This window comes from Pinus tabuliformis, chromosome 2_1 (genome assembly GCF_031772625.1).
Source record: "Pinus tabuliformis cultivar Carrire ecotype Pingquan chromosome 2_1, CPIR1, whole genome shotgun sequence".
Taxonomy (NCBI): Eukaryota; Viridiplantae; Streptophyta; class Pinopsida; order Pinales; family Pinaceae; genus Pinus; species Pinus tabuliformis.
The window spans coordinates 406,733,898-406,747,063 of NC_142299.1; the positions used below are offsets into that span (position 1 = coordinate 406,733,898).

Below are 13,166 nucleotides of genomic sequence, written 5' to 3' on the forward strand. Positions count from 1 at the left end.
CATATCTTTCAGATTGCCAAATATTAAGCGAATCAAATATTATTAACATATTCATTCACAGAAACACAAATCTCGGATCGACAGAAGCCAAAGAGAATAAATAAAACCCTAAAAAATCTTGGCATTTGCTGTAGTTGGTCGTTGTGCCTTTGACTTACAGGATTAAACGTATTGTGCTCTTTGAAGTTCACTGCAGATATTTCTGGTGGAGCCGTTTATCATGTTGGTCACCATTGGGGATTTCGAAGGTTCACCTGGAATTGGGAAACATGTGCTCCCTAAGAAGTTTTAATGGTAAGCGATCAAATTACAATTTCTCTATAAATGAAACCCTAAAAAATCTTGGCATTTGCTGTAGTTGGTCGCTGTGCCTTTGACTTACAGGATTAAACGTATTGTGCTCTTTGAAGTTCACTGCAGATATTTCTGGTGGAGCCGTTTATCATGTTGGTCACCATTGGGCATTTTGTAGATTCACGTGGAAACATGTGCTCTCTAAGAAGTTTTAAGCGATCAAATTACAATTTCTATATTTTTTTTTATTTGATCTAAATGTAATTATAAAATTTTAAATTATTGTTAAAGTAAGTTTATTAAATAAATAAAATGTGTAAATTTATGGATTTTTTTTTTTTAATTTTATTACTGTGGATTAGGTTCTTTATTTATTGGAAGAAATTTCACTATATTCTTAATCGAATTGTGTTGCTTTTATATTAATGTTGTATTAATAGATTGAAATTACACTTTTCGATTTATTTTATTTTATTTTAATGAAATAGTGTTGAACTTTTATAATATTGAAATCGCTTTTCAAATTTTCACAATTTAATAATCTTATTCGCCTCTTTTTACACTTTTGAGACCATAGCTGATAATAAAACCATATCACTGCCGGTTAAGAAGGAATTTGTGTTAGTATTTTTCAAACCTTGCACAACGAATATGTATTCACTAGAGCTACGGGTCGATTCCCGGAATCGACCCGCCGCCGGTCGGGCGGCGCGGGGTGGCGCTGCGCACCGCAGCGCCACCCCCGCGCCGCCCGACCGGCCGCGGGTCGATTCCGGGAATCGATTCCGGGAATCGACCCGTCATGATCGTTTGTTTGTTTCCTGGACTATGACCCATCGGATGAAGTTGTTCTGTAGTATAGTTTCTAGGATCATTCCAATAAACTTCTGTGTCAGTATTCGCACGGATAACAAATTGATCACGTCCTTTCTCATCTGTTAGCCACTGTTGTAAATTTTCCTGCCAAGTAACAACACAATGTTTACCAAAAGCAAAAACAAACTTATACGAATTCAACTCAGCAGTGTTAGACGTGTTAATGTAATAGAGATGCTCGATCGTAGAAAGCCAAGAATCAACAGTTCTGTCTGGAAGTAATAAATTATATATTATTGATGGGTTCTGCTCTCATATATAGTTCAATGTTCGATATTTTTTGAACTCTTATAGATCCAAAATGCTCACTTTCATAGATAGCTTAGTGTCATGTAAACAGATAATGACTCTTACCCAGGTGTATAGGCCTTCGTTTCTGGAGAAATCCATTCGTTTGATACTTTCATAAATCTATCAAAATCATCAAACATGCTCACAGCAAATACGTGGGATTTGTCTAGCTTATATCCATTTGTTTGATCTTTTGCTGTTTGTGCTTCCTGCGTCACGCAAACAACAAAATTGTGTTATGAAGAACTGTGAGTAGGAAGACAAGATTGACAAAATGGCATTCAAACTTATTCGAACGCTCCTACTAAAGAGAGAGATATTTGCAATGCACCAACAGGTATCAACCTAGAATACAACAAACGTGCTATAAAAATAAGAAATGGTAACATTCTAAAGATTCTATAAGGAATTAATAGTCTCAATATAAACTTGCCGCAAAGCCAATAAAAGCATCAGTTAATCTTTGCCGATATATTAATGATAGGGCAGCTTGGCCATCTACAAAACTAGTAGCAATTCTAGAACTTTGAGGAACACTTCCCAGACACTTGCAAGTAAAAGTACGAAGCCTCTGGTTCTTGAAAAAAATTAAAAATTAAAAAAAATTAAACAAATAATAATAATAATAATAAAGCAAGGAGTGATCAAGGCTAGCTTGTACCTAAAGGATATTGTACTCTATGAATTAAAATAATAAAGCACGGAGTGATCAAGACTAGGTTGTACCTGAGAGGTATTGTACTCTATAAAGCAATATCCTTGAGTCTTCTGGGTTTCGGGATGAATCGGCATCCAAAGCCCTCTCTCCCTGATTGTACCAATCTGCCCAAAGATCTTGCGAACAACACCTTCGAGTTTCTCAAACTTCTCTGTAGGGACAACCGGGAGATTGTCTACAACTACAATGTTGCCGAACCCAGTCTCGAACTCTAGTGAATCTTCGTCTTCCTCCTCATCCTCACTAGTGGCAAATTAGACATGATATAGATTGGTGAAACGAATAGAAAAAGAGTAAACTCCTAATTGAATTGGTACAGAACTGACGAGATGAACAAATCATATCAATTCAAATTGACTTTAACTTTATGGATCACCAGAGAATACATCTAAAACAAAATGACAGATGGACGCACACCAAACAGACAAAACCGCGGGCCCAACAACAACTTCATATGTATTGTTAGGGAGACCTATAGTTAATTACACAAGCCTTAGAAACTTTCTCTAAGTGATCTCAATTACTCATGAATGTGTAATGGAAGAAAAAGATCAACGGTCTAAGATTATATTAAATAAAATAAGCCATATATTAGTTTAAGACTCAATATCTCTATGTGTCCCTTACTTTGTCTTGTGAGATCAATATTTATTGTTTTTTAGATAACACCCTTAAGGATTAAAATGTTATAGATTAGAGAAAAAATGATGATTAAGTTTTCTACTGCTAATTTTCATATTCAAATACCTATTCCTCAGTTATGATTCACCGAGTTCATATGAACACATACTTTATTAATGTGTTATTATTCAAAATTTATTGATCCCAAGAAGATATCATGCTCACCTAATGTTGGTTATTCTTTGATGTAACAATCCTCATATACTCTATCATTATGTTATGGCACATGACTAGTTGATTGTGGCTTTGAAAATGCCATAGTGATGACTCGATCACTTATTTAATGTGATAGATAGGTGTTTCACAATATTTCCATCTTTTGCCATCTGTATACATTCTTGGTTTGACTTTCTTCCTTGAAGATATGTACTAACCATTTATTATTCTATAGATTGACAAAGGAGCTACAAAATTTGTCAATTTATGTAATATTCACATATTAGTTTTTTTTTTGTAAGAAAAACATATAAAATTGTAGAATAATAGAATCATTACCTTCACATAACCTTTTGTAGCTCAAATGAAAATGTACATATGCAATGTGACAAAGTTATGTAGAAAGGATGGTTATGAAGGTTCCTATCAGATAAATGTAGTCAAAATTGCAGTAGAAAATTGGCAAAAAGATGTAAATTCTTCAGCCCATGAGCAAGTTGAGCCAAAAATACTCAAGTAATTGCCCCTCTTCAAGATTAAGGATTCTGTCGAGAGGGCTACCAATGGGGGAAATCACAGATGAGATGATCTTGTTCCTGAAAAGGAAAAAAAAATTGAAAAACTTTGAAAAGCATACCTTCTACTGGTGTACTCCATATATGCTCATTACATAAATAAATGGAGGCAGTGCTTTCTTAAATTCAAACTTTAGAGAGGCTCTTAGATTGGGATGCGAGTAATTATGACCTTTATATAACTTAGACAAAATCTACGAGTCATACATTCTTATAATAATGTCCTTGAAGCACTAAATAAGCCATTATAATGGCATTTCCACTCCTTCAAGCACACACATGCTCGTGGGAAAAGGTTCTCCTTTTTTTTGTATTTCATGATCCTTTTATATAGATAGGCCTTGCACAATGTATCAAACGTTGGAAAATATGATATCATTGATAGCAGAATAAAAGAGAATATTAGATGTGCTAAGAATCTAGCTATTCAATTTCACATCATGATTATAATAATAGGTTTAAACTGCTTCTAAGATTGTATTATTGATTTTTAATTTATAAAATTATTTTTTCAATTTGGTTTGGTGAAATAAAGAAACAAATAGTTCTATCTAATAACATGTTTGTTACCTAATTTATTTTTCAAGTGTTAGTCTTGGAAAGGGATTTAGAGAATTAGTTATCAAATTTTGCAAATTATTTTTCCTATATCAAATAATAAAAGAAATAGCGAAACCAATCCATGGTATGACAAAGAGTGTAAAAGTGCGAGGAGAGCAATTAAGGAAGTTGTTGATGAATGTCTTAAAATGGACAAGATAAAAATATATAAAGCCCTAACTAAAAGGAAAAAGAGGCAATACATTCGTCAAAGACAAGGGAATCTCTTACACCTCTCTAAGCTAGCTCCTAAGAAATTTTGGAGGCAAATTCTGACTAGGAAGACTAAAGAGGTGTCTCACCTCCATTCTTGGAATAAGAAGAAGGATTCAGGGGAAGTTGCTAGGGGGATGCATGAGAGAATTCAAATAGGAGGATTCTCATAGATATGGTTGCGCTTAGTTAAAAAACAACCGTGCATATTCATTGAACCCTTATGCTTTGGAACAATACAAATATTAGGATTGGATAAGTTCTTTAGTGATGCATACGCCCTTTGGTTGGAAGTCCTCACATGTATAGTGTATTTCAAGACCATATTACACTTCATGGACTCTTAAAGACTATTGTAATATATTGTATTTTATTATATGATACTGTGAAGGATGCCTCTTAGGTCAACAATGGTCCAAGCAGCATGTTTTTCAAAAATTAATTGTATATATTAAATTTGTTATTTATTATGTGAATGTTTGAGCAACGATATCTATATTTGGTCGAGCTCTATTATTTTGTCTGTACTCCAATTATATATAGTTAGCATTATAGTTTTGATGAAAATTTTAAGGTGACGTTAGGTTTCCTTCGCATCCCCGACTACAGGTTTCGAGGGTGGACGTCAGCTTGTAGGTGCGATACAACGGACAAAGAGACAGTACGCGACAGAGAGACTCGGCAAAGTGAAAAGACGCAGACATTCTCCATTGACGGGCAGCTTGGGTTTTACCAAATCCACGCATCAAATGACGATCCACATTACCAATTCCACGCGGCGGCACCCCCGGGCCGCCCCGCCGCACCGGACCGGCGGCGGGTCGATTCCAGTATCAACACTTTCGTTCTGAAGCTATATTTTGCAGGAAAATTTCGTAGAAAATTTCGTAGTCACTGCCATTTTTAAAACAGCCGCAAAATTGACACCTAAAAAAAAAATCATTATTCCAGTATCAACACTTTTGTTCTGAAGCTATATTTTGCAGGAAAATTTCGTAGAAAATTTCGTAGTCACTGCCATTTTTAAAACAGCCGCAAAATTGACACCTAAAAAAAAAAACATCGTTCCAGTATACACACTTTTCGTTTTGAGCACTGTTTTTGTGGTTTTTTTGGGGTTTTTGGGCCAGAGTTCCCGTTTTGAGTTTATAGTTCCCGTTTCAAAGTTTACATTGTTTTAATTGCTTAAAGTAAACACAATGATCATATTCACTTCTTATATATTTTTGACTCAACATGAAAGAATCAAATTTCTTGTACCACTGTCGAGGCGACTGCTTCAGACCATACAATGATTTCTTGAGCCTGCAGACAAATTTCTTATTGCGATGTTGAACAAACCCTTCCGGTTGTTCCATATAAATTTCCTCATCTAAATCTCCATGTAAAAATGCAGTCTTAACATCTAGTTGCTGTAATTCTAAATCAAGCAAAGCGACTGATGCTAACACAATTCGAATTGAAACTATTTTAACTACTGGTGAAAAAATCTCATCAAAGTCAATGCCTGCTTTCTGAGAAAACCCTTTTGCGACCAGCCTCGCTTTGTACCTTTCCTTTGTATCATTCACACCCTATTTCACCTTGAAAACCATTTACATCCCACAATTTTCCTATCTTTCAGAAGTTCAACTAGATCCCATGTGCCATTCTTACCTAAGGCCACCATTTCGTCCTTCATAGCTGCTTTCCAGTTGTCACTTTTCGAACTTTCTATAGCTTCCTAATAGCACAGAGGTTCATCGTCATTAGCGGTAAATGCAACTGAAGTAACATAATCATCATACCTTTTCGAAGGGCATTTGATTCTCATAGACCTCCTTAAGGATGTTTCTGGTTCTTCCACAATTGGTTGACTACCATCTGTAGGAACTTCTTCATGATCAGCATCTGAGACATGTTCATGATCTACATCTGAACCCTATTCATAATCTGATTCTAAAACCTGTTCATGACTAGTATCTGAACCATGGTCATCATGACTATCATTAGAAATGCTTTCAAACTAAATGTACTGAAAATCAGATACATCATCTTGTTTCACTCTATTATCCACATCTAACTGTATGAGAGAGGATTCATTAAACTTTACATCTCTGTTGATTATGATTTTGCGGGTAGTAGGATCCCACAATATATATCCCTTTGTTCCATCACTATATCCAACAAAGATATACCTTTTTGACTTTGGATCTAATTTAGTTCGCTGATGTTTAGGCACTAGAGCATATGCATCACAACCAAACACTCTGAGTTTAGAATAATCACAAGGGTGACCTTTCCATACCTCTTAAGGAATCTTGCAACCTATCACCATTGATGGTGATCGATTTATCACATAACAGGCTGTAGCCACCGCTTTTGTCCACAATTCCTTCTACAAATCGGTGTCACTCAGCATACTCCTGGCTCTCTCCAAAAGAGTCCTATTCTTGTGTTCAGCAACTCTATTTTGCTAAGGAGTATAAACAGTGGTGTTATGTCTCTCGATCCCTGCATCCTTGCAATAGTTTTCAAACTCTTTGGACGTAAACTCACCACCATTGTTAGTTCTTAAACATTTTATAGTTCTATCAGTGATGTTTTCTACCAATGCTCTAAACTGCTTGAAAACTGTAAAAACATCAGACTTCCTTTTCAACATGTAGACCCACACTTTCCTAGAAAAATCATCAATAAATGATACAAAATATGGTGAACCCCCATATGAAGTTGTAGGGGCTAGACCCCAAACATCTGAATTGATATAATCATGTATTCCTTTACTAGTATGTCTGCCTATTTTAAACTTTTGCTTATTTTGTTTTCCAAACAGACAATGTTTACAGAAATCTAACTTTCCAGACCTTAGATTAGGAAGTAACTTGCGATCAGCCAAAATTTTTAACCCTATTTCGCTCATATGGCCCAAACTTTGAGGCCATAGGCGAATGGAACTACTATCATGTTCAGACATCGTAGACACATGATCTGACCCTGTTCTTCCTTCTAACTGAAATAGATTTCCTACCTTCTTAAATTTCATTACTAGTAAAATACCTTTGTAAATTTTCATTACTCCACCTTGAACTATAGTTTTATATCCATTTATGTCAAGTGCTCCTAGTGAAATCAAATCTTTCCTTAAATCTGGTACATGTCTTACATCAGTTAACATTTTGGTTGTACCATCAAACATTTGCAGTTGTATACTCCCTATTCCCACAATATTGCATGTGACATCATTACCCATGTACACGACTCCATCATTAATTGATATATACGTCTTAAACCATTCTCTATGGATACACATGTGGTTTGATGCACCGGAATCTAACAACCAATTTTGATCATGTTTGACAAATTAACTGATAACACTTCATCACACATACCTGAACTAGATGTCAAACGTGTATCTGTCGTGTTTGCTTGCTTTTTCTTTGTCGAAGAAGCTTCTTTATAAGTTTGCTATCACTTCCAGTAGTCCTTCTGCAGATGTCCAGCTTTGCTACAATGCCAGCACTTCACCTTACTCTTCTTCCCTTTTGACTTTGAACGCGAATCGTTGTGCTTACCAAATTGTCTTTCTCTAGAACGACCTCTAGCCATCATTACTTCTGATGTAGAGGTGTCTGCATTCAACCTCTTCCTTGTCTCCTCGGACAAAAAAGCTCCAACAACATCATCAAACTCAAGGGTTTCTGAAATATTAAGGCTTATGGAAGTAACAAAATGATCCCACGATTCGGGCAATGAACACAATAAAGTTATTGCTTTATCCTCTGATTCAAATTTTACTTCTACACATTCTAATTGCACCAGTAGAGTATTAAAAACATTCAAATGATTAGTAATCGATGTACCTTCCTTCATTCGCAAACTGTATAGCTGCCTCTTAAGGAGAATCCGATTTGTTAAGGATTTTGTCATGTACAGCCTCTCAAGCTTCGACCACAGACCTGCAGCGGTTTTTTCTGACACGATGTTAAACAAAACATCATCCGCCAAGCATAGTCAAATTCCGCTCAGAGCTCTACCATCCAACTCATTCCATTCATCCTCTGTCATGGTGAGAGGCTGTTTGTTTTCCCCAACAGTGCCTTCGCCACGCCTTGTTTTACCAGCAGATCATGCATCTTTACCTTCCAGATCTTGAAGTTGTTTTTGCCATTAAACTTCTCGATTTCAAAACGAGCGTTCTGAGTTTTCGCCATCTTGTATCAACTAAAAAACAATCTCCAATTGCAACTTGTTAACCAATCAAATAAAGATCTAACAAATAATGCCTTCGCTGTCTACTGTACTGCCTTTTCTTTATCAAAAAACGCTCTGCTGTACAAACTGCAAATTACAAAATAAAAAACAAAGACCAAATTGCAGTTTTACCAAATGATTTTCTCTGGGTGCGCTTAAGGGGTCGTGGCACGCCCTCAACAACAGATCACCCGCGACAGAAGCAAAATCGCATAGAGTAACAAAATTGGCACGACTAAACCCGTCGGATCCGCGCCAATCGGGATATTGGTGCTCTAGCGCGACTATTAGACTCGGACCCGCGCCAATTGGCACAACTATGCCTTAATTATCCTCGCCAATCCGTTCCCTACCAATTCTTGGCACGACTGTTTCGCACTTACCCGCGCCAATCGCCAAACTTTCGGAAACTCCACCTGCAGCGATTCTGCCTCACGCACGCACCCGCTCCAACTCGCTCTGATACCACTTGTTAGAGAAAACAACGCGCAACAGAATATAAAAGACAAACACAACAATAAAAAACATACACAAATGACACAGTGATTTAACGTGGTTCACCCAACCAATCTGGGCTACGTCCACCAAACATAGGCATCGACAATTTTTATTATCAAATAGAAGATTACAAAATAATTAATTTCCTTACAAACTCTCTACCCAATATTTGTACGGACATCTATTTTATAGCTCAGAGAATCTAACTGTGTCATAAATCCTCTCACAACAAATTTAGGATGCATTAACTCTCTCCCAACAGAATAGAGCTAATATAGCAACAAATGTTATTGTTGTCACCTACTTGAGATTTTTGCCCAATTTATGAAAACCGAAAATCTCAACAATTGTGACAAGAACAGGACCAACATCTTTTCAAGAAGCCAATTCTGAGGTATGGGAACAACTGGGGGAAGAGCCACGTAATACTAATATTGTAATATTGGAAGCTGTGTAAGAGTTAAAGGATGAGATGGCTTGATTACGGGAAGATAATGAAAGGCTGATGTAGGAACAGGAATATATCATGGAATTTTTGTCAGATAGACAGAATCAATGACAACTAATTCCCAGTCCTGAGCATGGGAACATGATTGGTCAACAAGAATTTCGTACTGAGAATGTAGAAACTGAAGGTGGTGAAGAGAATCAGGAGGAAGAATCTAGTAATGTATCAAAACACAAAACACAAAAGAGACAGAAAGTAGAACTACAAGGAGAATTTCGGAAAATAAAACCTCCCCTCTTTGATGGTGAACAAGAAGAGGAAATTGAGGCCTGGCTCTTGAATATGGACAAGTATTTTTAGCTGTGCGAATATTATCATAACTTAAAGGCTCGATTGGCCATCTTTCAGCTGCAAGGAAACGACACCTTGTGGTGGGAGGAAGTAAAAACGGTACGTGGCGTAAATGAGCAGAGCATAACTTGGGACAAATTTCAAAGATATTTTAAGGAGAAATATTTAACTAAAAGATTCTATGACAAGAAATCCAAGGAGTTTCATGACCTTCAATTGGGTCAACTATCTATGGACGAGTTCATAACAAAATTTACATCCTTGTTATGGTATGTTCCACACATACGGGAAGAAAAAGAAAAGGTGCAATAGTTTATTAGCAGTTTGTCGTTGTTTATGAAAGAGTGCCTCGAGTTCGATAACTCGAAAACCATGGATGTAGTCATACGAAAGGCTCGATTCTGCTATCATCAAAATAGGATAAAATGAAATGGAGGTAAGAAATGGATTGACAAAAAAGGGAATAAGTTTTCCTCGGACGGTAAGGGGAACAAGACTATAGTCAATAGACCTCATAAAGTGCAGGAAAATAGAAATATGAACATAAATCATCCTAGACTCAAATTTCCCAGTGAGTCCAAGACAAATGAACAATCAGTGAGGACTAAATTAGAGGCAGTAGTTAGACCCCCAGTATAGTGTTGGGGATGCGGAGGACCACATTATGTTAAAAACTGTCCACACTACAAGGGGACACATCAGGGGTCACAAATTCAAGGAGCATCAATGATGGGAGAAGTGGCAAGAAGTATTCCTAAAATCAATGTTGCCTTTGAAGACCATCAAGCGGAATACCAACTGACCATGATAGAATTTGAAGGTAAAATATTCTATCGAACTATATCTATTTTAATTGATCCAGGAGCTACTTTGAGTTATATTAGTCCCAAAATAGCAGAACAATGTTATTTGCAAGCTATTAAGTTTAAGAGTCCTTGGTTAGTACAATTAGCCACGGGAGCCAAATGAAGGGTGTTGACCAAGGTCAGCTGCTGACCGCTAAACTTAGCAGGTCAATCTATTATGGCAGACTTGAATGTGTTGCCCCTAGGATTGTATGATATTTTAATAGGCATGGACTTGTTGGAAAAACATTGGTCCCTGATTAACTGTAAAATCAAAACTATTAACTATATTGACGAAGAAGGAAAGAGGCATGAAATTCAAGGGATAATAAGACCAGTAAAACTGAGACCTGTAAAAACCTCTCAATTGGAAAAGTGTATCTGGAAAGGATGCCAAATTTATGCAATACAGGTAGGATATACTAACTCAAAAGAAAAGTTTGTTTCTTTAGAAAATATACCAGTGCTGCAGAATTTTCCGAACATGTGTCGTGAAGAAATTTTGGGACTCCCGCCAAAGATGGATATAGATTTCACCATTGAATTAATTCTAGGAGCTGCTCCGGTATCCCGAGCTCCTTATCGCATGAGTATACAGGAGTTAACATAAATAAAAATTCAGTTACAAGAACTTCTTGATAAAAATTATATCCGACCAAGTGTATCACCTTGGGGAGCTTTGGTTCTTTTTGTTAAGAAGAAGGATGGAACCTTGTGAATGTGCATGGATTATCGCGAGTTAAACAAACTAACCATAAAGAAAAAATATCCTCTACCTCATATAAACGAGTTGCTTGATCAAGTGAAGGGAGCAACTATATTTTCAAAAATCGACCTTCACTTGGGTTATCATCAGATTAGAATAAAGGAGGAAGATATAGCAAAAACAACCTTTAGAACTTGTTATGGGCATTACGAGTCTGTTGTGATGCCCTTTAGATTAACTAATGCTCCGGCGACCTTCATGTGCCTTATGAACAATGTATTCCATCAATATTTGGATAAATTTGTGTTGATTTTTATCAATGACATACTAATTTACTCTCGGAATGTAGAAGAACATAAAGAACATCTTTGTATTGTTCTACAAGTTTTAAGAGAACACCAATTGTACGCCAAGTACAACAAATGTGATTTCTTTAAAGAACAAATCCAATATCTTGGGCATGTCATTACTAAGGATGGAATTGTTGTAGACCCAGAGAAAATAAAAACTATAATGGAGTGGCTAGTACCAAAAGATGTGGTTGATATAAGATCATTTATGAGTCTAGCTGGATACTACAAGTGATTTTTTGAAGGATTTTCCAAGGTAGCATATCCCATTTCCTCTCTGCAAAATAAAGGAAATTTTTTTAAGTGGAGCATGGATTGCCAAAGGAGTTTTGATCAGCTTAAGCATTTACTCACCACTGTGCCTATTTTATGCATTGCAGATCCAGATAAAGATTATGTTGTTTGTACAGATGCCAGCAAGGAAGGTGTAGGTGGCGTACTAAAGCAGGAGGGCAGGGTTGTTTCTTATGAGTCTAGGAAGCTTAAGGTGCACCAGAAAAAGTATTCAGCTTATGACTTAGAGCTGATAGTAGCCATTCATGCATTAAAGATGTGGCAACATTACTTGATGGGTAAGAAATTTCTATTAATGACTGATCATCATAGTTTAACTAACTATTTTAAGCAGACCACTCTGAATGCTAGGCAAGCTCGTTGGGTCAATTTCTTAAGCAGATTTGATTTTGAAATCAAGCACTTGAAAGGAAAAGAGAACTGTGTCACAGATGCTTTAAGTCGGAAGATCAACTGTATATATGAGGTATCTTTTAGTGAAGTGCGAACCACATTTAAGGAGAAAATTAAAGAGGCAACAATGCAGGATCCAGAATATAAATTTTTAGCAAACTAAAATTTTGAACAGCAATGAACAACAACTGGGATATAAAATGAATCAAGAAGGTATACTGATTTATAGAGGAAGAATGTATGTACCTAACCAGAAAGAAATTAAAAATTTAATTTTAGATAAATATGATAAAATTCCCTATGCAGGCCACCCCATATATCAGAAATTAATTACTACATTAAGAAAGGAATATTTCTAGCCTCACATGAAGAAGTAGGTGGTTGAGTATTTAGTCCACAGTTTGGAATGCCAGCAAGTGAAAGCAGAACACCGTATTCATGCAAATTATTTTTAGGTTGCACGATATACCAAAATTTATAATATCTGATCGTGATGTAAAATTTACATCAACCTTCTCGAAAGCTTTATTTGGGGGTGTAGGCACTTAGCTGCATTTCAGCACTGCCTACCATCCTCAAACGGATGGGCAGACAGAGTGGGTGAATTAAATAGTGGAGGATATGATGCGAACCTATGTAATGTA

The 13,166-nt window shown here is 36.4% G+C and overlaps 1 protein-coding gene across 1 annotated transcript; it reads right to left on the bottom strand.

Annotated features, from left to right (window-relative positions):
• Positions 1–1,520: 1,520 nt before the first annotated feature.
• On the bottom strand, positions 1,521–2,433 carry LOC149200623 (eukaryotic translation initiation factor 3 subunit B-like). Its single transcript, XM_089399610.1, has 2 exons — positions 2,188–2,433; positions 1,521–1,670 (listed from the first exon to the last, which is right to left on the bottom strand). The coding sequence occupies exons 1-2, from the start codon at positions 2,251–2,253 to the stop codon at positions 1,521–1,523; spliced, it is 216 nt and encodes a 71-aa protein (XP_089255736.1). The 5' UTR covers positions 2,254–2,433.
• Positions 2,434–13,166: the final 10,733 nt, after the last annotated feature.

Bases quoted from the DNA above. Each gene is read 5' to 3' on its own strand.
- LOC149200623 (XM_089399610.1), bottom strand. From the start codon at position 2,253: ATGCCGATTCATCCCGAAACCCAGAAGACTCAAGGATATTGCTTTATA. The intron at 1,671-2,187 runs GTACAACCTAGT...TGCGTGACGCAG, and splicing joins TAGAGTACAATACCTCTCAG to GAAGCACAAACAGCAAAAGA.